At 40.3% G+C, this 27,815-nt stretch overlaps 2 protein-coding genes across 5 annotated transcripts in view; one reads left to right on the forward strand and one right to left on the reverse strand.

Annotated features, from left to right (window-relative positions):
- LOC306881703 (heterogeneous nuclear ribonucleoprotein C-like) overlaps nucleotides 1-27,815 on the reverse strand; it is a 75,321-nt gene that overhangs the window by 14,288 nt on the left and 33,218 nt on the right. The gene's annotated exons all lie outside the window — the stretch shown is intronic.
- On the forward strand, nucleotides 1,834-26,313 carry LOC306881695 (chromodomain-helicase-DNA-binding protein 8-like). Of its 4 annotated transcripts, none has more exons than XM_079435912.1 (39): nucleotides 1,834-1,955; nucleotides 2,611-2,765; nucleotides 3,280-4,320; nucleotides 4,871-5,143; nucleotides 5,232-5,348; nucleotides 6,442-6,929; nucleotides 7,027-7,141; nucleotides 7,294-7,497; nucleotides 7,670-7,738; nucleotides 7,846-7,901; nucleotides 8,092-8,209; nucleotides 9,046-9,129; nucleotides 9,419-9,556; nucleotides 9,727-9,848; nucleotides 12,690-12,933; nucleotides 13,297-13,473; nucleotides 13,595-13,738; nucleotides 13,831-13,929; nucleotides 14,023-14,182; nucleotides 16,699-16,909; nucleotides 17,037-17,232; nucleotides 17,328-17,498; nucleotides 17,654-17,944; nucleotides 18,049-18,269; nucleotides 18,406-18,608; nucleotides 19,006-19,162; nucleotides 19,242-19,331; nucleotides 19,551-19,654; nucleotides 19,845-19,968; nucleotides 20,185-20,260; nucleotides 20,390-20,664; nucleotides 20,746-20,978; nucleotides 21,415-22,065; nucleotides 22,904-23,238; nucleotides 23,327-23,413; nucleotides 23,515-23,616; nucleotides 23,701-23,811; nucleotides 24,858-24,962; nucleotides 25,096-26,313. In XM_079435912.1, exons 3-39 carry the CDS (start codon nucleotides 3,376-3,378, stop codon nucleotides 25,471-25,473), a joined length of 7,674 nt encoding a protein of 2,557 aa, XP_079292038.1. In that variant the 5' UTR covers nucleotides 1,834-1,955; nucleotides 2,611-2,765; nucleotides 3,280-3,375; the 3' UTR covers nucleotides 25,474-26,313. The 4 variants fall into 4 exon arrangements, with proteins under 4 accessions (XP_079292038.1, XP_079292039.1, XP_079292036.1 ...); XM_079435913.1 differs by having other exon boundaries at nucleotides 22,907-23,238; XM_079435910.1 differs by having other exon boundaries at nucleotides 20,390-20,978.

The raw sequence follows: 27,815 nt of genomic DNA on the forward strand, positions 1-27,815 counted from the left end.
GAAAAAAAAAGTGATTTGAAAATTAAAAAGTCACTAAAATGAGTTTAATCGTCTTTTTTTGTCATGTATTTCAGATAATATGCTAATGTTTATGGTTAAACTGAAAAAAGGCATTGGGGAAAATAATAATAATAATATACAGTATTTGAAATTATGTATTTCAGAGGTTTTTTAAACAAAATTCAATTTCTGAAATCACTTTTAATTCAAATATAGCTTATCGACTTGATGTGAGATTTCTGTTTCTTTTATGTTTGCCTGCTTATGGAGCTGTGTGTGTATATTATAAAGCTTTCTAAAAAATAAATCTCATTATATCAAACCCCTTGAATAAAAATCTAAATTCCTTCTTGTTCTGAAATTAAATACGACTTGTCCTCATCCTGTGTACTTCTCTGAATGAGGTGTTTTACCTCTAAAAACAGCTGTTTGTAAATATAGCTCTCAGCATCAGTGCTGGCACGGTTAACCAGGAATCATCACAGATAGCAGTATATAGGCATAATGGATAACGGATACGAACTACAGTGGCACCGGTCGAGCAAAGGCAGATGGAGTTTTTGGCAGGGAGGCGTGCAAGTGTACACTGGACTCCTATGGACCATGCAGGGTGGGCTGTCACAGTCAATAAGTTACGCTGCATTGGTTTAAAGACACACTTATTCACACATATACACAGAACAAGGAAAGAGAGCAGGAAAGAGATAAGGAGAGAGAAAAGGAAACAGCAAGAAAAGAAAGAATCACTGATGTTAACATAGTATTCATTTATATTTCTAACCTGTCTGTGAGCATTTAATTTTGTATGAAAGACCACAGCATGCAACTCTAAGTCAAAGCCTGCTGTTTGTGATATTTAAAAAATAATAATGTTAAATAAGTTATGTGGATGTAAGTTATTTATCATTCATTTGTCCTTACACATATAATCCAGTATCAAGTGCCAATATAATGTGAATAATGCATATATTTAAAAATGTATAATAAATTTATTAAAAATTAATAATATATATTATAAAAATGTACCATATCTGTTAATACACACATTTTTGAAATTAAGTTAATTTGAATCGCCAGAATAAATAATTAGACTATTATTGAAAGTTTTTTTTAACATAATTCATTCAAGCCTGTTGTTTGTGTTTTAATCATGCAAAAGAATTGATCATTAATTTGTTCAACGATGTGTGATCCAGTCCACAATGGAAAATTAATAATGATTAATATAGGCAATGTTATTATGTACATTTTTTGTTTTAATATCAACAACTAATAATAATGGGAATATTATTTAAGGTGTTTTAACATCACATACACGTTTTATGTGGTGGCATTTAAATTATACTTTTATTTTCAATATGTTTTAACATAGCAAAATTGATAGACCTCTCTATTAAACAGCAATAAATCCGTCAGATTAATTCAAAAATACCTTTGTATCCACCTATGACAATTTGTACTATAAAATACGAGCATCAATGTTTCATTTAGCATCACAAGCTTTATTTGGACATTTGCAAAAATTGCGTAAAGCTATGGAAAAATTATTTCGTAAACGCAAAATTATAATATTTTATTTTCCCTTAAATAGTCATAATAAAGAACTGAATCCATCTCCGTTTAAATTCTAAGAAGCGAGCATCTCGAACCCTGTGATAACAAGTAGGCCGCATTTAGTGCTGCTTCAACCTAACTACCCGTGCGACCGATACCCATTAATGTCTCCCGCCCTGTAATTCCGCACACAGCAATGATAGACAACTTGTTCCACCAATGGAAGCTTTGCCTTTTGACAGCCCCCCCTGAGGATGGACCAATCAGCGGACAGCAGATGAGATCGAGGGCTGCGCGTTCGACCTAGCGCTGGCAAGAAGTTAGTTCCTGCTCTACGCTGGCCGTTTCCTGTAATCGTACAGTGTTGTGAGACGGAGAAAGCCATGTGTGTCGATGCAAAGGTAAATTTAGCACCCCGAAATTATTGCGGGGAAAGTTGGGGCAGTGGATGGCAGTGTTATTAGGGCATATTTTAGTAGAAAATACGCCCTGGCCAAGTCGAAACAGCTTTGCGGCCTTGTCCATGTCTGTTCGTAGTCGGGCTATGGTTTTTGTAGCACGTTGCCTTTGGTTTGGTCCGGTTTGTTGATGAGAGAGATTGAGAGTCCGAACGAGAGACTGTGAGATGTATTATGAAAGATGGAGGATCACTGATATAGCTTAAATCGGCCGTCAGAGCAAAACCAAATGATCGAGCACATATTTAGCATTTATAGCAATAGGAATCGCCATTGTGAACATTGATGGGGTTTGCCGAGTGTCTGCTTTAGGACTGTTGTTCCACATTGATGGCAAGGAAGGCACTGTTGATTTCGGTTAGCTAAACACAAATCCTATGATTTTAGATGGACTATAAAGAATATGATATTACTGGTAATACAAATTTGCGCTCTTTGACTTTTAAAAACAACGCTATGGTATTCGCCAAGTGACATACAAGTTCAGTCAGACGTGGTGCTATGTGAAGTGATGGCACTGCCATTCAGTAAGATGTAGCAACTATATATTATAAATGATTTAAATAATGTAAATTAATGTGTTTTCTTGCTTTTCCAGGGCATCAGTGCACACATTTATTAATGGATCCCTTAAAGTTCACTTCAACCAGAGAATCAAAAAGTAACTCCAGAGAGTAGGAAGAGAGAGAGTAAAGAAGGGTGAACCGGTGGACTCTCTTTTCCTGTTCCCCACTCCCTAATAATTCATTTCAGGTAAGTTTACCTGTGAAACAGGAGACTTTAATACACTGGAGAATACATACTAGCTGTGATAGTTGTGAACTTGATAGTGATGTAGGGTATCTTTAACTTGATGAAGGTGCTTGTAGAATTTTGTGTGTGTATATATATATATATATATATTTTTTTTTTTATTTTATATATTTTGTATAACAACTGTGATATAGATATATACAGATGCTTGTCTAATTAGTATATACTGTATAATTATGATTTTATTTACTTTATGCATGCGTTTGTATGTTGTATTTAGTATGATAATAAATTATTTTACCATTTCATTTACATTTTTTGACAGGCATTTACCGTAAACAGCATCCATTGATTTTATTTATTCATTCAAGGCCAATTGTTTGATAAACTGTTGCTGCATAAATGAAATCCAGTAACTGTCCTTAATGTTATTACTTCATTAATTAATGGTAAGAAATACTTGAATATGTTTACAGTTCTTCTCTCTCTCTCTCTCTCTTTTTTCCTTCAACAGCATAATTGCAAAATCTTTTCAGACTTATTGGATGTTTTTGTACCGACACTGGATATCACACATTTTTTTCTTTTTTTTCACAAAATCTTTGACAATATGGCAGACCCCATTATGGAACTCTTTGATGACACACCACTGTTCAATTTGGATTCCCTACCGGAGGATGCATTCTCCCAGGGGTCCTCAGACCCAGTCGAGGAGGCGCTGAAGTTGGCACTGGGCCATGTGGACCCACCTATGGACCCTACACCGGATTCTTGTGTCCCTGTGCTCAGTGATGTTGTCACAGATCCAGCTCTAATCCCAACACACCTCGCAGCACCTGTCTCCGTCCCACTGCAGACCCTTCAAACACAGCAGCCCACCCAGATGTCCCATGAGGTTTCTGTTGCCCCGGCTTCAATTTCTGTTCAGCCCTCTCTCTCGGTGGCCAGTAATAGCAGTGGGGCAGCAACGGTCCTGCTGAGCTCCCCTCTTGGAGTACCTGTGTCAGGGGCTCAAGTCACCACCCAGCAAATCGCTGTTACGCAACAGGCAGCAGGGCAGTCGGCCCCAAAAATTGTAATTCTCAAAGGCCCTCAGGGTCAGACTCAAGTGCTACAGGGTGTCACAGGAGCCACAGGCTCTCCAGGGAAAGTCACCCTTGCTAGAGTCCTGACAGGGACCCCGCTTAGGCCAGGGATGGCGGTTGTTTCCGGGGGAACGATGTTAAATGCGACATCTCCTGGGCAGGGACAGGTCAAAGTAGGCACTGGAGTTCAAAGGCTGGTTCAGACTCCAAATGGCCCGATGAAGCAGGTTTTACTGACCTCGGTGCCTCAGACTCAATCGCAGGTTCAGACACAGCCGGTCCAGGTGCAGATGACTGCGCAGACGCAGCTGCAGTCATCGTCACAGCCAGCACAGGCGCAGGTCCAGGTGCAGCCTCAGATGCAGGTGGCATTACAAACACAGGACCAAGCACCGACTACTACATCCCCTGGAACGACAGCAGCGGCCGTACGACCTCAAGGTGTCACACTTTCAGCAGTGTCACAGCAGGTCAGTCTCTGCCAGGTTTATTATCTTTAATTAAAACAAAAACCAGAAAACAACAGTTTGGTTACTTGAAATAAAATAACGGTTAACCTGAATTAGGGCTAGTAATGAGCATGATGAACGTGATATTGTGTAGCTTGTCAGTGAACTCCGGCTCTGTGTATTAAATGCCGCTCCATTTGAAAGCAGGTGGAGATTTACTGCTAAACACGGAACCGGCTTTTACTGACGAGATGCGCATGATGATCTCGTTCGATATATCGTCCAACCCTAACCTGAATAAAATATTGAATTTAAATAAAAAATATTTTATATACATTATATAATTGTTTTTTTATAAATTATATGAATGTGTTATACATTTTATGTAAACATTTCAGCTTATTTCCTAGGCAGCAATTCTAAAGTACTAAAATAACTAACACTTAATTTATAAAAATGATATGGACCTAAAAAGAATAAAAATGAACACCCAACAAAATTACTAAAACTTTAACTACAATTAAGATAATAACAAAATATGAAAATGAATAGCCCTTTTATCTTTATTCAGGGGGAACCAAAGAGGATCACTCTGGTGCTACAGCAGCCCTCGCAAGGTGGAGCGGCCCAGGCCGGGACATTGACAGTAGGGGGAACTGCAGGGGTCGGTCAGCAGGGCCAGCAGCCCAGGCTGGTGTTGGGCTCTCTGCCAGGGAAGTTTGTCCTGCATGGAGGCCAGCTGGCAGCTCTCGCCCAAGCCAGGACGGGTCAAACGGGTGCACAGCCGAAAGTGCTCACCATTCAGCTGCAAGTTCAACAGCAGCCCAACCAACAGGGAGCCAAGGTGAGTGAAAGGACAGGTCGTGTGTTGGAAGACATGCTTTTTCTTTTAACTTGGTGGTGACGGGAAGCTTTTTCACTGTGTGCAACAGTTTCAGTTGATTTCTGGGGCAGCTAATGCTGGTGGCAGCCCTCAGGTGGTGCAGATTTCTCAAGGCCAAGGAGGACAAAGACTAGCAGTGCCTCTTAAACTACTGCTGCAGCCACAGGTAGGACGATACATCTGTTTAATGTCTCTGTGATGTTCATTGGTGTACACTGAGCCATAAAGTAATGCATTGCATTGTATTATTTCTGTACACTTCACTGTTCACTTGGAATCTGAAGAATATGAAGTATTGTTTTAAAGTTATTTAAAGATGTTTTATAATATTTATACTCTTTTTAATACAATTTGTCTGGTTTAATTCCTTACGATGATTCTGATTTCTAAATGGGTCCATTAATGATCCTTTTAGTACCTAAAAGGACAAAACGTTTGGTAAAAGAAAATGCATTTCATTGCCAAATTATGAGAAAATTAATGAGTAACTAAATCTAAACAGTTGTTGCTAAAGGTACATTTACTCATACTTAAAAAAATATTTTTAATAATAATAATGGCCAGTTATTTAATTACATTTTGCAGTGTAATTTGAATCAAATAACTTTCCTTAATTGTGTAAATTAAGATCTTTAAAAAATACTAAACAAACAAAAATGTGTTGTGAAATTGCTTTGCCACATGAACAACCATCCAGTAACTAGACTAGTTTAAAGGGATAGTTCACCCAAAAATTTAAATTTGATGTTTATCTGCTTACCCCCAAGGGCATCCAAGATGTAGGTGACTTTTTCTACAGTAGAACACAAACGAAGGTTTTTAACTCAAACCGTTGCAGTCTGTCAGTCAATAGGACCCACGGCTTTGAGAGTCAAAAAAAACATACACAGACAAAACCAAATTAAACCCTGCGGCTCGTGACGATACATTGAGGTCTTAAGACAAGAAACGACCCGTCTGTGCAAGAAACTGATCAGTATTTATATCATTTTTTACTGTCCCAAGCGCGATCTCAACAGCCGGCTTACCCCCAGGGCGTCTTGGATGCCCTGGGGGTAAGCAGATGAACATAAAATTTTCATTTTTGGGTGAACTATCCCTTTAAGTGTTACAGTTAGTTTTAAGCTTTATGTAACTCAGTCTCAACCAAATGTTATTTGGTTCCAATATTCCAAAATAACTGATTCTCTGATCCCAAACATTGTGTTTACACAGTGACAAAGTACAGTTCTCTGAATAAACTGTCACTTTTTCTGCAGTCAAGCACTGCTTCCAGTGCTGGTGGGGCCGTATCTGTGGTTAAAGTTATCAGTACCTCGGCTGCCGGCTCTGCGTCTGTCACCACCACTACAGCTGCGTCTTCCGGTGTGCGTTTGGCGAAGGTCCAGGAGCCCGTGCGAAGAGTGGAGACCCTGTGCAAACAGGAGAAAGCAAATCGCATTGTTGCTGAGGCCATTGCACGGGCCAAAGCCAGGGGTGAAAGGAACATCCCCCGTGTGCTCAACCAGGATGAACTGCCTGCCGGACATACCTCTGCAGATCTAGAAGGTGCCACAGGAGCTGGAGGAGCCAAAAAGAAAGGAGTAGGTGGTGGTAGTGGTAGTGGTAGTGGAGGCAGCAAGAAGAAAAGCCCAAGTGCAGGAGGAGGGAAAGTGGTGGCTGGAGGAGACAAGAAATCCAAGGCGAAGACTCCAGGAGTGGTTTCTGGAGGCGGAGGCAGTAAAAGTAAATGCAAGACTAAGCTCAAGTAAGTTCTGATTCCTTATCCTCTTTGGATGAGCTTGACTCATTTATGTATTTGCCTCTGCCTGTTTTTGTTCTCACACTGTATTCTCTTTCCATAGCACCATCACTCCAGTGGGTGGTAAGAAAAGAAAAAGAAATGCATCCTCTGACCATTCAGATATAGATCTAAGCCCACCTGTTTCACCTCGCACACTGGAGGAGGAAATGTCACAGGTATTACGTGCTCACGCATTTACTTGTTCCTGATCTAAAATCGGTCACTCAGTTAGTGATTCATAGCAGCCATTAAAGTATTGCATATGTTGGCAGTGTACATGCCGTAAACCTGATTCATTGACTCTACTGTGATCCTGTTCTCCCAACAGAAGCGACGTTCTAACCGTCAGGTGAAGCGGAAGAAGTACACAGAGGATTTGGACATTAAAATCACTGATGACGAAGATGAAATGGATGCGGATGTTGACGTAACCACAACTCCTGTGTCTAGTGCAGGGCATCTGCAGTCTATGGGAGCAGAACTCCAGCAGGAACTGGATGGGGATGGTCTTCAAAGCATGCAGTTTTTTGTGGTACGTCAGCAGTCTAGTCATAGCGGGTCGGACGTTTGTGGTGCTTTTGTTTTTTTTTTTTTTGTTTTTTTATTACTGGTTTTGTCAGACGTTTAGCTGTTTACAGTTGAGACAGTTCCACCAGTAATAAAATAATATTGATATGTGTGGGCATGTTTCTAATTTGTTTCAGGAGAACCCAAGTGAGGAGGATGCTGCTATTGTGGATAAAATATTGTCTATGCGGTTGACCAAAAAGGAGGCAAGTATATGTTCATACTATACTTATCATTACTATCATTAACTTGTGAAATCTTGCGCTAGTCTGTTCTGACTAAACCTTCATGGCATTTCCTTGTCCTGATGCAGGTGTCTCCAGGGCAGTATACCAATGTGGAGGAATTTTTTGTCAAATATAAAAACTAGTAAGTCATCACTTGTTTTCGCAGACCTTCTTTGTGAAAATAGAACAGATTTAGTTTTAGATTTATTTATTTTTTAATCTGACAAACTTTAATTAAGAAGACTTTAAGTTTATAAACGATTGATTCATCAGTAATTTAAAAAAATATATATAATATTTCTTGAGAATGTTCATTTATTATGTGTTTCTAGCTCGTACATGCACTGTGAATGGGCCAGTCTTGAGCAGCTGGAAAGAGATAAGAGAATCCATCAGAAACTGAAGAGATTCAAGACAAAACAGGCACAGATGAGGAACCTATTCCAGGAGGTAAGACCCTGGCCGTTTCTTAATATGCGATCTTGCGTCCTTGTGTTCTCGCTCTGCGTCATTGTTAACCGTCGGAGTTCAATTCCAGTACTCAAGAATGCAAGTACAGAGGACGCATGAAAGTGCCCGGATGTGTTCTCGAAATCGAGGATGCATCAAATGCAGACTTGAGAGAATCGAACCGTTAGAGATCTCAGACGATGCTTCGTACGGAAGCCTGTAAGCTTTAAACTTCTCGTTCTTGATTAAGAGATTCCCACTGCAAGCGCACAAATACATGACGGCTCGTGAAAGTAAACATTTGTCGTTTTGTTTTGCATAATTTTAATGAAGTGAGAAAGCCCGTCATACTTTTTATTGGCATATTAAAAAGAATGTAACATTATAGCCTAATCATTTTCACACATACATGCAGTAAAAAGCTATAAAATTATATGAAAATATTGTCTATAATAAAATAAATGTTTTAAGCGTTATGGCATTTGTTTTGTGGTGATATTGTGCATTGCGTGCTGCTGTCTCTCTCCTTATAACCTGCTGGGACTGTCAGTTGAGCAGCAAGATCACAGTGCATCTCAATTCTCATAGGGATGCGTTCTGTGTTCTCGCGTCCTTCCGAGTTCGTTTTTTCAAGGTAGCCTGGCAAGACTGGTCTCCACGAGAACACAAGACTGTTCTTTGCGTTCTTGGAATTGCGAAACAGCCCCTATAAATTTGAAATTAGGCAAACATGCCATGTTTTGCTTGGCAGTGTAAGTCATGTGGCTTTAGCAAATCTCACTAATTTTGTTCTTGAGGATTTGTAATCATATCTAGAATGCTTCCCTGTGCTATAGGATGAGGAATCTTTCAATCCAGACTATGTGGAGGTTGATCGTATTTTGGATGAGTCACATAGTGTCGATAAAGACAATGGGGAGGTAAGAATTCATCGACCACAGACAAATTTTCAGCTGTCAAATAAGAGTGTGTATTAAACTGATATTACATGCATTTGTGAGTCTATTTGACTAATTTGCTAAAAAGAGTCATTTGCTCTTGTGTCAGACTGCACTGATCTACTGTGCATAGCCAGCATGGACAAAGTGATTTTAGCAAGATATTTTTTTTTTTGTTTTTTTTTGTAGCATTTCTTGGTACCGAGTCTTATTTAATTCAAACGGCACCCTGCCAAAACACTGGTTCTGAGTGTTGTTTTTCCTCTTACAGCCAGTAGTGTACTACCTAGTGAAGTGGTGCTCTCTGCCCTATGAAGATGCTACTTGGGAGCTGAAGGAGGATGTTGATGAAGCAAAAGTGGAAGAATTCAGGAAGATTGAAAGCCGCCCGGCCCGACTCAAGAGAACTGTGAGATACTGCCATGCTCATCCACTGCATACTGTGTTTTATCTGCCTCTTCCTCTCTCCTCTCAGTGCCTAGTCACCAGAGCATTTTTACCCTGTCTGTATTCTTTAGTTTTCATTAAGAAATAGGCGAGACAGTGGTTAAATATTAACAAGACATGCTCTTCCATCAGCCTCGACCTGCTGCAAGTGCCTGGAAGAAGCTTGATGAGTCCAGAGAGTATAAGAATGGGAACCAGCTCCGAGAGTACCAGCTGGAAGGAGTCAACTGGCTGCTCTTCAACTGGTACAACAGGTGAACACCCTGCTAATACACTAAGAACAAACACTAAAATGAAATTTGAAGCTCATAAATATAAAAGGGATTTTAAAGACGTCCACAAGACCTTTCCACATTGGCAAATGTTAAAAGACCCCTTGAACTTTTATTTTTGTGCTTTTTAGTCCATGTGCTTTAGCTTTGAGGCATCTTTAGGCTTGTGTACTCCTAGTCGACAAAATAAACGGATACAGTTGGGCAAAAAAGTATTTAGTCAGCCACCAATTGTGCAAGTTCTCCCACTTAAAAAGATGAGAGAGGCCTGTAATTTTCATCATGGGTACACTTCAAATATGAGAGACAGAATTGGGGGAAAGAATCCAGGAAATCACATTGTCTGATTTTTAAAGAATTTATTTGCAAATTATGGTGGAAAAGTATTTGGTCAATAACAAAAGTTCATCTCAATACTTTGTTATATACCCTTTGTTGGCAATGACAGAGGTCAAACATTTTCTGTAAGTCTTCACAAGGTTTTCACACACTGTTGCTGGTATTTTGGCCCTCCATGCAGATCTCCTCTACAGTGATGTTTTGGGGCTGTCGCTGGGCAACACGGACTTTCAACTCCCTCCAAAGATTTTCTATGGGGTTGAGATCTGGAGACTGGCTAGGCCACTCCAGGACCTTGAAATGCTTCTTACGAAGCCACTCCTTCGTTGCCCGGGCGGTGTGTTTGGGATCATTGTCATGCTGAAAGACCCAGCCACATTTCATCTTCAATGCCCTTGCTGATGGAAGGAGGTTTTCACTCAAAATCTCACGATACATGGCCCCATTCATTCTTTCCTTTACACTGATCAGTCGTCCTGGTCCCTTTGCAGAAAAACAGCCCCAAAGCATGATGTTTCCACCCCCATGCTTCACAGTAGGTATGGTGTTCTTTGGATACAAGCATTCTTTCTCCAAACACGACGAGTTGAGTTTTTACCAAAAAGTTCTATTTTGGTTTCATCTGACCATATGACATTCTCCCAATCCTCTTCTGGATCATCCAAATGCTCTCTAGCAAACTTCAGACGGGCCCGGACATGTACTGGCTTAAGCAGGGGGACACGTCTGGCACTGCAGGATTTGAGTCCCTGGCGGCGTAGTGTGTTACTGATGGTAGCCTTTGTTACTTTGGTCCCAGCTCTCTGCAGGTCATTCACTAGGTCCCCCCGTGTGGTTCTGGGGTGAGATCTTGCGTGGAGCCCCAGATCGAGGGAGATTATCAGTGGTCTTGTATGTCTTCCATTTTCTAATATTTGCTCCCACAGTTGATTTCTTCACACCAAGCTGCTTGCCTATTGCAGATTCAGTCTTCCCAGCCTGGTGCAGGTCTACAATTTTGTTTCTGGTGTCCTTCGACAGCTCTTTGGTCTTGGCCATAGTGGAGTTTGGAGTGTGACTGTTTGAGGTTGTGGACAGGTGTCTTTTATACTGATAACGAGTTCAAACAGGTGCCATTAATACAGGTAACGAGTGGAGGACAGAGGAGCCTCTTAAAGAAGTTGTTACAGGTCTGTGAGAGCCAGAAATCTTGCTGCTTTGTAGGTGACCAAATACTTATTTTACTGAGGAATTTACTAATTAATTCATTAAAAATCCTACAATGTGATTTCCTGGATTCTTTCCCCCCATTCTGTCTCATAGTTGAAGTGTACCTATGATGAAAATTACAGGCCTCTCTCATCTTTTTAAGTGGGAGAACTTGCACAATTGGTGGCTGACTAAATACTTTTTTGCCCAACTGTATATGCTTTTTTTTTTTTTCTTTTTTTTATAAATATGCTTTCTCTTCCAGGAAATTGAACTAAGAATATGAATGATTCATTCCCTGCTCAGGGGTGCTTAAAAAATGTGCACTAGAATGAGATTGTTCCCTCCCCCTCAATTATAAATACCACCTGCCACTAATCCAGTGCTACAGTAGCTCAGTGATACAAAACCATAAGTAAATAATCAGCAGCCTGTAGACACATCAGCAGCCTCCTGATGATGATCGTGGGCATCCTTATCAGAACAGTCACCCTGGGATATTTGTTTGAATTGTTATGACCTTATTCAAATAACAAATGCAGGCTCATTTCTTCTTTATTACTGTCTGATTCTGGCAGGACTGCAGGCGTAGGAGGAAATGGTGCCGATAAATGGTCTTAATTTATTTTGTCCATGGTACAATCAAGGGTTGTCTCACATTTGTTCAAGCAATTTCACAGGGTCAATAATAGTTATTTCAGTACTGAGGTTAAATGGATTGACAAAACAGTAGGCTACAAGTTTGTATTATTTGTTTGTTTATATTTTTTTTTTTCCTCAAGTGAAGTCACCTTTTATTTATATAGCGCTTTTAATAATACAGTTTGTCAAAGCAGCTTTACAGTATCAAATAGGAAAATGGTGTGTCAATAATGCACAAGGACAATAGTTAACATCATTAAATTCATTGTCATCGTCCAGCTCAGTTCAGTTTAAGTGGTATGTGTGTCGACGATATCACTGGACAGTTTACGACAGCGGCAAGGAACCAAAACTCCATTTGTGAGAGAATGGAGGAAAAAAAAAAACATGGGAGGAACCAGGCTCAGTCAGGGGGCCAGTTCTCATCTGGCCAGACGAAACAGCAGGTTGTTCCATGCTACAGCAAAGTCAGATTGTGCAGAGGACTCATCTGGTTCCCGTGGTCTTGTCCCGATGGCCGTCTAGGAGACAAGGTCTTCACTGGGGATCTGTCTCTGGGGCTCATCTAGTTGTCCTGGTCTCCGCTGACTAATTGGAAAAAAAAAAGATTAATTTCTTACAAACTCTCTTCTGTATTCATGACTTCCCACACAGGCAAAACTGCATCCTGGCAGATGAAATGGGTCTGGGGAAGACCATTCAGTCCATAGCCCTGCTGTCAGAGATGTTTGCTGCAGGGGTCCAGGGGCCGTCCCTTATCATTGCCCCTCTATCCACTATCACAAACTGGGAGAGAGAGTTTTCCACCTGGACAGATATGAATGCTATTGTTTACCATGGCAGTCTGGCCAGTAGACAGATGATCCAGCAGTATGAAATGTACAGCAAAGATGAGAAGGTTGGTATAGCTGTGTGTGGTCTCATCAGTTTGATTGCTAATAAACAGCAGTGCTGTTATTTTTATCTAAAACTGTAATTTAAATAAATCAGAAATTAAAGAGTATATAAACATTAGAAAAATAGTTATTTCAATTAGTTGCTAAGGCAGAATTCCTAACTTTCATTTAAGCTGAAATACTTAAATTACAAAAACTGAAATAAAAAAGCTACATGGAAATATAAAAAATATAATACAATTACAAAAACTAAATACTAAAGTAAAAAAAAAGTAGGAAGTTGTTTATTCTAGTAGTATATTTTGATCGCCCCATTCTGACTTCCTCTCTCCCTTGCCCTCTTTTTTTTTTTTTGTCTTCTTTAGGGACACTTGATACCAGGGGCCTATAAATTTGAAGCTCTGATCACAACCTTTGAGATGATTCTATCAGATTGCCCAGAGCTGAGGGAGATTTCTTGGCGCTGTGTAGTTATTGATGAAGCTCACCGGTTGAAGAACAGAAACTGCAAACTACTTGACAGCCTCAAGATGCTTGACCCTGTAAGTGATTCATATTTCTATTTTTTGCTTTCCTCAAGAGAAACTGAATGTATTAATATGTTAATTACAATAAACAATTGTGATTCATTAATTGACAGTACTTTCTTTTTTCTGTTTTCAGGAGCATAAAGTGTTGTTAACAGGCACTCCACTTCAAAACACAGTAGAGGAGCTGTTCAGTTTGCTGCACTTTCTGGAGCCGGCCCAGTTCCCCTCGGAGATAGAGTTTTTGCGTGAGTTTGGAGATCTTAAAACAGAGGAGCAGGTAGGAAACATTTTGAAACATTTTGGCTAATAACATCATCTCTGTTAAGAGCCTCAGCTGTTTCCAACACAGTCACTGTCTTTGATTATCAGGTCCAGAAACTGCAGTCAATTCTAAAGCCCATGATGCTGCGAAGACTGAAAGAAGATGTAGAAAAAAACCTTGCCCCAAAACAAGAGACCATTATTGAGGTATGAACCGTTTCTAGCATAAGGACTGTTTTTTGATGATTACTCTCTTTGTTTTTGTAAGTTGCTGAGTGCATCATTTTCTGTGGTCCCCAGGTGGAGTTGACTGATGTACAGAAGAAGTATTACCGTGCTATTCTAGAACGTAACTTCAGCTTCCTCAGCATGGGAGCCACACACAACAGCAATGTACCCAATCTCCTCAACACAATGATGGAACTTCGAAAGTGCTGCAACCACCCTTACCTCATTACAGGTACTGAATTTATGGCTGTTCCCTTGTAGTGTCTCTTGTTTGTAATTTTAGCCTTGCAATCTTTTTTTTACACGTTGCTGAGCATAACAAGTTTTACTTCAAACCAGGACCACTTTGGTCCTGTAGCGCGCACAAATACAGGGGGCACAAATACAGGGGGCAGTCGTGGCCTAATGGATAGAGAGTTGGACTTGTAACCCGAAGGTCGTGGGTTCGAGTCTCAGGTCCGGCAACCACGACTGAGGTGAGACCCTTGAGCAAGGCACCGAACCCCTCAACTGCTCCCCGGGCGCCGCATTGATGGCTGCCCGCTGCTCCAGGTGTACCTGGATGGGTTAAATGCAGAGAACGTCCCTTTCCCCCTTCCCCTTTGTAGGGGAAGTCGTGGCCTAATGGTTAGAGAGTCGGACTCGTAATCGAAAGGTTGCGAGTTCGAGCCCCCGGCCGGCAGGAATTGTAGGTGGGGGGAGGGAATGTCCAGCGCTCTCTCCACCCTCAATACCACGACTGAGGTGCCCTTGAGCAAGGCACCGAACCCCCAATTGCTCCCCGGGCGCTGCAGCATGGCTGCCCACTGCTCCGGGTGTGTGTTCACGGTGTGTGTGTGTGTGTGTGTGTGTGCATTTGTTCACTGTGTGTGTGCACTTGGATGGGTTAAACGCAGAGCACCAATTTCGAGTATGGGTCACCATACTTGACAATACGTCACGACTTTACTTTACTTTACTTTACTTTACTGTTGCTTATGGTTTCCCATCCTACAACCCCAATTCCAGAGAAGATTTTGTAAAATGCAATAAAAATCAAGAATCTGTGATTTAGTTAATTCTCTTTAACTTTTATTTAATTGACAAAAGTACAAAGATAAATTTTTCCAAAGTTTTCACAGACCAACTTAAATGTATTTCGTAAATGTGAACAAATTTTGATTTTGATGGCTGCAACACAGTCCAAAAAAGTTTGGACAGAGGCACGTTTAACACTGTGTCACATCAACTTTCCTTTTAATTACAACGTTTCATTGTTTGGGAATTGAGGTGACTAATTGTTAAAGTTTTGCAAGCAAAATTTTTGTCCAGTCTCGCTTGAAACAAGGCTTCAGATGCTCAGCAGTCTGATTGTCATTGTCTGATTCTCATTTTCATAATTGGTCATACATTTTCAATAGGAGTCAGATCTGGACTGCAGGCAGGCCAGTCTAGCACATTCACTCTGAGTCTACAAAACCACGCTGTTGTAGCACATGCAGAATGAGAGCTGGCATTGTCTTGATCTAATAACCATGGACTTGATTGCAGTATATGTCTCTGCACAATTCCAATATATGCCTCCATGTCAATGGTACCTTCGCACGTATCCCAGTCACCCATGCCATTTGCACTGATGCACCCCCACACCATGACAGACGTTTGCTTTTGGATCTGTCACTGATGAAAGTCTGGAAGGTCCCTTTGGTCTTTGGGACTGAAAACTCCATGTCCTTTTTTTCCAGAAACGGGTTGAAATGTGGACTCATCTGAGCATAGCACACATTTCCACTGTCTTTTTGACTATCTGAGAAGAGCTCTGGCCCAGAAAACCCCACGACATCACTGCATAGAATTGATGTACAGCTTTCTCCTGAAGTAACAGAGATTCAGTTGCATTTATTGATACAGCGGCAGACTGTTAAGTGACAGCAGTTTTCTGAAGTACTCCTGATCCCATGTGGCTATATTTAACACGACTTACCAAACCCCCTTTTAACTATCAACATATTTTTTAACTTTAACATATTTAGCATGACTGTTTCTTATGCAATGCCGTCTGAGGGCTCAAAGGTTATGCACATTTTTGCATTGAGAAATTAGATTTTTGACTTGTTTGACACTTCTCTCATGAAATTTGGCACAAAGTGATGAGCCATGATAGAGCTTTGCGTGCAAAGACTGAGATGCTCCTTTTATACCCAAGCATGATATCCTCATCTATTACCAATTCAACTGCTTACTGTGAATTGTTTCAAAACAGTTTAATTTGGATATTCTATAACCTTTTCAACTTTTTTGGAGTGTGTTGCAGCCAAAATCAAAATGTTTTTGTATTTACAAAATACATTTAATTTGGTCAGTGAAAACTTTGGAAATATTTAATTGACAAAAGTACAAAGAATATAAGTTAAAGAGAATGAACAAATCACAGATTCTTGATTTAATTTCATTTTACAGAACATCCCAACTTCTCTGAAATTGGAGTTAGTTTTTTTTAATTATTTTTAATCTTTGTCAAGTCAAGTCTGCTTTATTGTCGATTCTTCCACATGTACGGTACATACATACAGAGAATTGAAATTGTGTTACTCTCAGACCCTTGGTGCATACAGTTAGCATTTAAGACACTGACAGTAGACGTTCAAATACAGATAAATACAGTTTAAACATATGTACATACAACTATGCAGATATACATATGTACATACAACTATACAGATATAACTTTTTTGTTGTCCACTTTCTGCATTTTGTCTCTCTGTGCAGGTGCTGAGGAGAAGATAGTGGCTGAGCTGAGGCAGGTGTATGATCCTCTGGCTCCAGACTTTCATCTCCAGGCTCTGGTGCGCTCTGCAGGGAAACTGGTCTTGCTGGATAAGCTGCTTCCTCGCCTTAAGGCTGGCGGGCACAAGGTGCTCATCTTCTCACAGATGGTGCGATGCCTTGACATTCTTGAGGACTACCTCATACACAAGAGGTATTGCGTTCGAAGTGTAAACTGAAATGGAAATGTGTGATTTTATAAGGCAACTGCAGCCAAAGAATTTTAATTCTGCCATCTGGTTTGTTAGATGGATCTAAAATTAGGTGTTCTCTCTGATTAGATACCTGTATGAGCGCATTGACGGGCGGGTCAGAGGAAACCTGCGACAAGCGGCCATTGATCGCTTTAGTAAACCTGATTCAGACCGGTTTGTCTTCCTGCTTTGTACCCGGGCTGGAGGTTTGGGGATTAATCTGACTGCTGCTGACACTTGTGTCATTTTCGACTCGGACTGGAACCCACAGAATGATCTTCAAGTGAGGATCTCACACTGCATTTTTTTTCATAGTTATTTCAATGCATTAAAGATGATACAGGTGTTCAGTTTCATCATTTGTCTTCTCTTCCACAGGCTCAGGCACGTTGTCATCGTATTGGTCAATCTAAAGCGGTGAAGGTTTATCGTCTCATTACCAGAAACTCCTATGAGAGGGAGATGTTGGACAAAGCGAGTCTTAAACTGGGACTTGATCGAGCTGTTTTGCAAAGCATGAGCGGAAATAAGGACAGCAGTGTGAACGGGGTAAGAATGAAGGAAATCCTATTGCTGTGTTGAAGTGATAGTTTACCCAAAATGAAACGTGTGTTTTGTTGAATTATTACTTTAAATTCAAGTTCAACACAGAAGTCACTTTGTGATAGATCATCACTCTCTGGTATGCTATTAACTTTCCTCAGATTCAGCAGTTCTCAAAGAAGGAAATAGAGGATTTGCTTCGTAAAGGTGCTTATGCAGCCATTATGGATGAGAACGACGAGGGCAGCCGTTTCTGTGAGGAGGACATCGATCAGATACTTCAGAGAAGAGCAACTACTATCACTATAGAGAGTGAAGGCAAAGGATCCACCTTTTCCAAGGCCAGCTTTGTGGCGTCTGAGAACCGCACAGATATTGCTCTGGATGATCCCGAGTTCTGGCAAAAGTGGGCCAAGAAAGCTGACTTAGACATGGACTCTCTCAACAGGAAGGTACAGTGTTGCATTTGGAAAATGGTTACTGTATTCTTTATTTTCTGCAAGTCTATCCTTTCATTCGTTAATCTCATGTTTTCTTTCATGCAAACTCTTTACAGAATACTCTTGTGATTGACACACCGAGAGTAAGAAAGCAAACGCGCCAGTATTCCAGTCTGCGTGGAGAGGGTGGGGATCTGTCTGATTTGGACAGCGATGATGACTACCCACCCCATAATTCCCGACAATCTCGGGCCTCTCGACGCTCAGACCGGCATTCTGGTGGTGGTTATGGGCGCACAGACTGCTTCAGAGTGGAAAAACACCTACTTGTTTATGGGTTTGTGGCCTTGTTTCTTCCTGATCGATTTTAGTTGTGCTGGTTTTAATTTGTTTCTTCATCTCATGTGTGTGAAATCATTCTGTGGGTTATGATTTCATACTTTTAAAATTTCAACATGACTTTGTCTGTACAGGTGGGGCCGTTGGCGGGATATCCTGTCTCATGCTCGCTGTAAGCGACGTCTCAGTGAACGTGACGTGGAAACCATCTGCCGTGTCATCCTGGTTTTCTGTCTGATACATTACCGTGGAGATGAGAACATCAAAAGCTTCATCTGGGAGCTAATCACCCCTCCAGAGAATGGACGAGAACCACAGGCTCTGCTTAATCACTCTGGTATGACTTTCTCTCATTATAATCAGTTTTTTTATTAATACACCTTTGATTCTTCCAGCAAAGGACCCTTAGGAGGTCTTCAGTTTTTCATGGTCAATATTATCCAACCACCTTTCCACCATCTCTGATATTCCTGTATGATTGTTGCATTTCTAACTTTCAAATTGGTTGAGAAATCAGTCATTACCTTCTGCTTATTCATCATGGAAAAATTACGTGTAAACAATGTATGAATATATCCACACAAAACAAATGTCCCTCAATATGACTGAAAGAAAAGACTAGTCTAGACTCTTTATTGGGGTGGCTTTATAAAGCAACATCCTATGTAGGTTGTGAAATAGAGCATTAGCTTCATGCTAAATAATGCTCATAATGGTGCTCTCCTTTCCTTTAGGTCTGTCCATCCCTGTCCCTCGTGGCAGGAAGGGGAAACGAGTCAAGGCTCAGAGCTCTTTTGATGTGCAGAAAGTTGAGTGGATCCGAAAGTATAATCCTGACAGTCTTCTGCTTGATGACAGTTACCGAAAACACCTCAAACACCAGTGCAACAAGTATGTTAGAACCATCAGGGACACTATTTAATTACAAAATATTAGCTTAAGTGTCTTAATTTCACTGTCCCCTTTTTAGAGTGTTGCTGAGAGTACGTATGCTGTATTACCTGAAGCAGGAGGTCATTGGAGAACATGCTGATTCTGTATTGAGAGGAGCTGATGCAAGGTATAGATATCATCTAATTTCATTGCTGTAGATAAAGTTATGACTTTGGATGAAAGCATACGCTAAGTGCGTAAATGTAAGTGTCATTAACGACTGGTCGTGTCACCAATATCATTAAATCTTACATATATTAGGGTTTCTTTGATGTATTGCATTGATCAGGTTTAAATTGAAAACTCTTTTAAATTCCTTCACTGACACTAGTGTGTTTCCTTGCAGGGATATTGATATCTGGTTACCTGAAATGGAGCAGCAGGATGTTCCGTCTGGATGGTGGGACGCAGAAGCTGACCGATGCTTGCTTATTGGTGTCTATAAGCACGGTATGTGGAGGCTTTATTAAGGTCATGTCATCTTCAAGGGTGTCCCATTATATAAGACGAACTTCAGGTCGTTCGGTCTTAGATTTGACCTAGATTCAAAAGTTAAAAGACATTCTGATATGCCCCACAGACTAAAATTTATATGTTTACAGATCCTTGATGTTTTTCCATCTGTATCTTGCCATTTCAGGATATGAGATGTACACCACTATGCGTGCTGACCCCTGCTTGTGTTTTGTTGAGCGATGTGGTCGTCCAAATGAGCAGGACATTAATGCGGAGCAGCAAGCAGCAGACCCAGAGCTTGGGGAGGGGTGAGTTTCAAACAGACCTGGGCTTTGTTTCTCAAAAGCATTGTGAGCAAAATTGATCACAGAGATCATTGATGATAATGGTTTCTATGATCTACTTAGGCTTACGATGCTTTTTGGGAACCGCAGTCCTGATCTCTAACATCTGCATTATAATCTGCTATCTTATGTGGTTGACTTGTATTTTTCTTGTTAACTTATGTTCTTATTGTGTGTTAGAGGGGACTATGACAAGTACTCAGAAGATCCAGAATTTAAACCTGCGACAAGACACACCAAGGAGGTATATGAAGAGGTAAACGTCTTTTGAATCTTTTTTTTTTTTCTTTTTTTTTTCTGTAACCTTTAAAGTAATTCTGGCACGCTTATCTTGTGGTGTTAAGAGTTTAAATTTAATAGAAAATATGGATAATGTGCTCTTCAGGCTGATTCGGTGAATGCAGATGGAGAGATTTGTGTGGAGGATTGCTCTGCCCCTGTGCTGGTTGAGGGGCCATCTTCGGGATCGTCAGATTTGTGTTACTGGCCAACAAGCTCGTCGCTCACAGCCAGACTACGCCGTCTTATCACAGCCTACCAACGCAGTTACAGACGAGAGCAGCTTAAGATAGAGGCAGCAGTGAAGGGCGACCGTAGACGTAGACGCTGTGAACAAGCCACAAAGCTCAAAGAGATAGCCCGACAAGAACGACAACAAAGGTATGTTCCTTTAGTAAACTGTTACAAAAGCTTCCTCTTCAGTCTCGATGTCCAGCGTTCTCATAAGCTTCTCTGTTTCAGGTGGACTCGTAGGGAGGAGTGTGATTTTTACAGGGTGGTATCAACCTTTGGAGTCGAAAGGATAAAGAAAGAAGCTGATGCTCCAGAAGGAGACGAGTATCATATGGACTGGAATCACTTCCGTTCTTTTGCTCGCCTTGATAAGAAAACCGACGAGAGCTTGACGCGGTACTTCAAATGCTTTATGTCCATGTGTCGGAAAGTGTGTCACCTTCGGCCAGCACATGGAGAAGGTACATTATACTTAAAAAAAAAAAAAATATATATATATATATATATATATATATGTATGTATATGTACTTTTACTGGAAGTCGATTCAAAGCAGTGTTTTATATTTATCTACTCGTATAATATGACTTTGTTTTTTTTTTTTAAGTGAAACTGGATCTCGAATAAGAACCTGCTTGGAAATTGGTTTAGATTATTGTTTTAAATTTTGTAAAAATAATTTTCAGTAGTTGAAATATAAATATTAGATAAAATATAAATATTAGATTAAAACCTTAAACTTGAAGCTGCCTCATTAAATAAGAAATGTTGCCTTGGAAGCTAAATGAAATAAGTTGTAAGTACTAAAATTACTCAAACGGAAATAAACATAAAAAATATAATTCTCTATAGCTTTATATAACACATTGTGTACTGTTATCCCTTCTTTCTCTTTTAGAATCTCAAGATTTGTCCCAGTCTCTGGCCCCCATCACAGAAGAACGAGCCTCGCGCACACTCTACAGAGTCAGCTTGCTGTGTCGGCTACGTGAGCGCGTTCTTCCCCACCCCTCATTGGAGGAACGCCTCAGTCTGGCACCACTCTCCTCTGACCTTCCCAACTGGTGGAGCATCCCACAGCATGACCACGAGCTGCTCTTAGCTGCTGCTAGACATGGCGTCAGCCGCACTGAAATCTCAGTCTTCTCTGACCCACAGTACTCATTCAGTCAGGCCCGCCTCGACTACCTCCAGAACCAGCAAGCCCAAGCTGCTTTGCAGATTCACATGTTAAGTCAGTCACAGGATCCAACCAGTATCAAAGAGGAGAGCCTAGATGATGAATCTCGGCTGCTGGGGGTGGAGGCCCTCTGTCCGTCAGACTCTCCTGCCATGCTCCTCACCCATTCTGAGGGGAAAGTTGGACTTCCGGCTGGATGGAGCTGGAAGAAGAGCAAAAACAATGGGCCCAGTGAGAGAAAAGAGGGAAGAGAGAGAGGTGAAGGGCCTTCGGACTCTGATTCTGATTCAGACTCGGGTTCGTCTTCCTCCTCCCGTCATTCTGGCAGCTCAGATGATAGCGGAGACAGTGATGGTGAGAGAGAACAAGGTGAGGAGACAATGTTGCATTTAAATTATGTATGGCTTCAAATATTATTTCTTATTGTTTTAGCTTTATGATGTTCAATATGCAACTCAAAATTTGTTACATCTATTTGCTCTGAAATAACTTTTCTTGAATCCAGCCAAATCATTGTTGCCAGTTAAACTCGGTTTAATTCAAGTAAAATACAGTAAAAAAGGCTTTTTTGTGCAAATTATTATTTATAGACACCAGAAAAAAATTATGCTAATTTCTTTTTATTGATACCAGAATAACAATACATGGTAATAAACAGCAATATTTTTTTATTTATTCAGGGAAATTAATACTTTTATTCAGTAAGGATACATTCAGTCGATCAAAAGTGTCAGACTTTTATAATGTTACAAAATATTTTTCTTTCAAATTTATTGTTTTAACGAATCCTAAAGAAAAATAGCACAATTTCCGTATAAATAATCTTAATGTGAAAGTATTTGAAAAGTGCCACATAGGGACTTTTAACATTGAGTGACTCAATTTGCTGAATCAGATTTTTGAATCCATTTTATGATTCATTGAGTTGTCAACTGATTGACAAAATTTAATCAAACTTTCTAAGTCACATAATTTGTTACTTGAGTTTAAAGGATAAGTTCACCCAAAATTCCAAATTTTCAAAAAAGTCAAACCTGTACGACTTTGTCTTCCATAGAACATAAAACCGAATGAGCTGTTTTTTGTTTTCTTTGTCATTCTGATCTTTCTGAGCATAATGTTTTTACTTTTGTTCTTTGGCCAACTGTAATTGTTGATTGATTTAACTTGAATGTGATTTGTTACTAGAATGATTCTGATCTCTTAGCAGCAGCTCTTAAGATGTGCGATGGCAATGAAGAAAACAGCATCCTCTCACTCACACCATCTCAAGAAGGCGCCCCACCCGAGTCCCTCACTGACCCTCTGAGAGTTGATTGGCCCAAAGACCGTGTGTTGATAAACCGAATAGACAACCTCTGCTCGCTGGTTGTAATGGGGCACTGGCCGTCAGGTCGACGCTACGTCTCTGACATACAGCTCAATACTACACCTGAAGAGAATGACCTCAGTTACCCCCGAGTGGCACGCAAAAGCAACAGTGCCCTGTCTGCAGAAGCTCTTGAAGGCCAAGAATCAGAATTCACAGTAAAACTCCTAAAGGTCAGGTGGAGTTCAGACATTTATGAACCTCAACTGTCTCTTAAATTTCTGCTTCGTTTCATTTTTGCATTCGTTTCATTTTCTTTAGGAGGAGGGGCTGAAGTTGACTTTTTCTAAGCAGGCTCTCATGCCAAACGGTGAAGGGAGTGCACGCAAAAAGAGAAAGGACCACGAGGTACAGAAATGCAGTTTTATAAATTTGCCCAGAAGTATCCTTTCAGTTTACATTGATGCATAAGTATTTCCAGCTATATAAAGTTGTTTTCTGACATTTAGCTTGTAGATGCCGAAGGGGTTCTCCATGCTCCCCGCAGAAGGGACCTTCCTAACTGGCTCAAAGAAAACCCAGATTATGAAGTGGAGGGAGACATGTTAGAAGTGTGTGCAAAACATAGGTTAAACTCTCTTTTCTGAGTTCTTCTTGGACTGACACAGCTAAAAATGTTTCTATCTTTGTTGCAGTTACTGGTGAACCGGACCAAAAAGAAGAGGAGGAGGAAGAAGGTAGAGAAAGGAGCAGCACTTACCGGCAGTGAGAGAGTGAAGGTCATAGACCTAAGGACAGGCAAGAAGGTGAGGGAAGACATTTGGCAATTCTTCCATAATTAACAACTTCCCCCTGTTTAGACTATAAAGCATAAGTTTTCAACATTGGTAATAAGAAATGTTTATTTAGCACCAAACCAGCTTATCAGAATGATTTCTGAAGGCTGATGTGACACTGAAGACCGAAGTAATAGGGCTTTTCGCACCGCAGGAACCTTTTCATGGTACCCAAACTAATTGTGGAACTACCCACTTTTTGGCGTGTTCGCACCGTGGGAACTAGGAATGGTTTTAGTTCCAGGAACTCTGTTTGGAGGAACTAAATTAGCTCTTACTTCAGAGTAGGGTCTAAAACAGTTCTAGGAACTATCCGTGACGTAAGTGTACGCTGATTGGCTAAACGCGTACGAAAACGCCCTCACCCGCCATGATTTAAAACACCGTGTAAACATATAGTGTGTAAACATTGTATCATACTGAGAGCATTTATAAACGGCATTTACCTGAAGACTTTGTCTACGCCGTTTTGTGCTTCTATCAGCCTCAATGAAATGTAACACTGCAAATTGTCGTTGGAGATTCTTAGTCCTCCTTTCCGTTCTTTCAATCGCTTGACGTATACGTCGAAATTCCATGTCCATTATTGTGAAACCCGCGAGACACAACAAAAACATAGCTCCAATCACAGCATCCTCCATCCTCCTGTTATTAACGTTGTTGTTCTTTGTTTACATTTGTTGAACGCCACGTACAAATGACGTCGCTGTTGACCGGTTTACGTCATTTCTTAGTACCCACCGTCGGTGCGAATGCAACCCTTTAAATGGTACTGGGAAATAGTTTGCGCAAAATCGTCCCAGTACTGTACTTTTATTTCTGGAACTAAAGCAGTGCGAAAGGCCCTAATGTCTGCTTAAAAAGTACTTTTTTTTTTTTTTTTTTATCAAGTAATTGATTTGCTGAGTATAGGAGACTTCTTTCAACTTACACTGTTCTACATGGGACAGTTAGTGTTCTTGATATATTTCGAAGTTGAGTGTAGTTGGAGTTACACTGTTTTATACTCTTTTCAGTTTGGTGGAATATACGGGCCTTTACTACAGGACCTGAGAGAGCATCTGGAGGAGAATCCTGACCAAGTTGTAGCACCAGAATGGTCTGAGACTGTTCGCAACTCGGTTAGTGTCTCATGTTAGATCATTGTGTTTGTTGATCATCTTAATCTACCGTGGTTGTATTGTGTATTTTAGGTCAATCGTAGTCAGTGGTTATTTTTCTGGAATTTTATCTGATCCTTCTCTTCAATCTCAGGGCTTCTTGCCTGAGAGTTTATTCCACAGACTGTTGAGTCCCCACGCTTCAATCCCCAAAAAGAATCGACATTACCTCTCCACCCCTTCGATCCAGACTGATGACCCTCTCCTGGGAGGCGGCGAAGGCGAGACGTTAGTTTCCGACGGCGCATACATGATGGACGACGAGGACCTGGAAGATGGCAGTCACCTCACATCATCTCACCACTTCCTTACTCCAGCCTACGATGTGAAGATGGAGCCGAGCGCTCTAGATATGGACGGAGGCGACAGTTTGTCACAAGGTGGCTATGATAGCTCAGACAGAGAGGCCATTTTGGATGATGTCATCATGGCACCGAAGAATTCAGACTCTTCCTCGAGCTCCGAGGATTGACCAAATCTCACGTTAGATGTAGTAAACCGAGATCATGACAGTCTTTTATTTTATTATATTCTGCCTTCATTATTTTTATAATTATTATTGATGTTATTGCTTAAAATATGGAGTAACAGATTTTTTTTTTTTTTCTTGGGTTGGATTTGTACTTGACCGTTTTGTGTAGGAAAGATATAGGCGCCTTTTTTCTTTACACCTCATTCACTCATTCAGCACATTGTGCAAAATCTTAATTCCAGATGGATGAAATGAATCAATTTCATGTCTCACATACCCACATAAGCCCCTTTCATCCTTTATTGGCTGGGAGAGGAGCGGTTCGTCTCGCACCCCTCTGGCTAAACTGTTTAACAGTGTGCTGGAGGATCCATAGTCATGCACTGAGCTGAGCCATCGTTGTGCCTCGGACTGGTGAAGAACATTGAGTTTTTGTTGGATGTATATCATTTTTTTGTGTGTGGTTTTTTTTTTTTTGGGGGGGGGGGGGGGGGGTAGGATTTGGGGTTTAGGGTTAGTTACTGAAACAATGTTAGATGATGGCTGTATTGTACAAAGTAGAGTTGGTCCTATGCCTGCAATGATGCAAAAATTATGCGTTTATTCCCGTTTCAATAACTGACTCCAACTGTCTCTGTGATATAAATATGAATAGCAGTCTACAGTGGAAACTGATGTCTGTTGAATTATTTTCATCACGTGTTGATATTTTTGTGAATGACTACTCAAGGCCCTTTTTATTGACTTCTTGGAATACATGCTGAGTAGAAGAGCAAGTTCCTTTTCTCTTTCATATTTCATACTTGGATGAGGTATCATAAAATATCAAAGTCTTCAACCATTGTGTTTTGATTAATTTAGCTGACGCATGCATAAGACATTAAATCACCAATTTAGAATAGTTTAAGGTTGATTTAAGACATTGCAAGACCCAATAGAAAATAAAAAATCTCGGCTATTCAGTATGTGAAGCAGGGTTAATGCTTCTTCCCCCGGTTTCACAGACAAGGCTTAAGCCTATTCCCAGACTAATATGTAAATCTGAGCCGTTTCGGCTGAAATAATCTTTCACTGACCGATCTTAAAATATATCAATGCCTTTGATTTAAAAAAAAAAAAAAGTCTCCTAATTGAACTATGGTCTAATCCTGGTTTAGACTAAGCCCTGTCTGTGAAACCAGGCCCTTGACCCTACAGTGCTGGAGGTAAGTCACGTTTGATTATTTTGTCACGGTTATCTGCCAGAGTTAACAATCGGTATTCAGTATGAGACAAATAGGTTGCTGTTGTGTGGTGCCTTTTCTGTATCTGGAAGTAAATGCTTATTGCAATTTTTTTAAGTATTTTTATAAAAGATGCAAACCACTGAGGGACTGGCTGACACGAGTCATTTTAGACATTTTTCAAATTTGATCAGGATGGGTTGTTTTAAAGCAGGGGTGTTCCAACCCGCATACCATGTAGTTTTCAAATAAGCCTTAATGACTTGATTAGCTGGATCAGGTGTGTTTAATTAGGTTTGCATCTAAACTGCAGGGCTGTGGCCCTCCAGGAACTGACTTTGACAGCCCTGTTTTAAAGAGATGCTAAATATTATAAAGTAATGTTTGCTGTTGTTTTACCCATCAAAAAATATCCCAGAGGGATGTTGCACAAGACGGAATAAGTGAAAATTAGAACATAGAAGAGACTTGAAATTCATTAAAAACGTTATTCATTAAACATTCACAAGACAAAAATGCTGCTTTTAAAGCATTTTTGGAGAAGAATAATGCATAGCACCTAGGGACATGGCAAAAATGGAAAGCTCAAGCCCTGTATTCACTTCAAAATGTAAAAGGAATTGTAATGATGTCAAAATTTAAAAGATATGAGTGTGGAGGTATATAAAGGGGACTCAAATGGATTGTAATACACATTAGGAATAGGCCAAAAAAAAGATTTATGCCCTCTAGGGGGCACTTGGGGCCACAGATTACAGGAATCTCTTTAGAGATGGATTCAAATCACAGGACAATTTTGTCTTTTGGTAAAGATTTGCGAGTATTGGCTCTTTTTGTAAAAATGGAACAACGCTGCTTCAATCTCTTAAAAATGATTAAATAAGATTCCTTATCCAGTAATCCTAAATGACCGTGATTGGTGCACCTTTACCATGGCTGATAAAAGTACCAGCTGTCATGTGACATTGTAACAGCAGCGTAGAAAATAATTTGTTGTGGCTACTGAATAGTAAATACATAATGAAGAAAAATAATACATTTATGGTGTTTTACCAGTTATAAACAACGTTTGAGCTACATTAAATATTTTCAGCAAAAAATTGTTTCCTTTTTGGCCTG

Source organism: Barbus barbus, assembly GCF_936440315.1.
Source record: "Barbus barbus genome assembly, chromosome: 15".
NCBI lineage: Eukaryota > Metazoa > Chordata > Actinopteri > Cypriniformes > Cyprinidae > Barbus > Barbus barbus.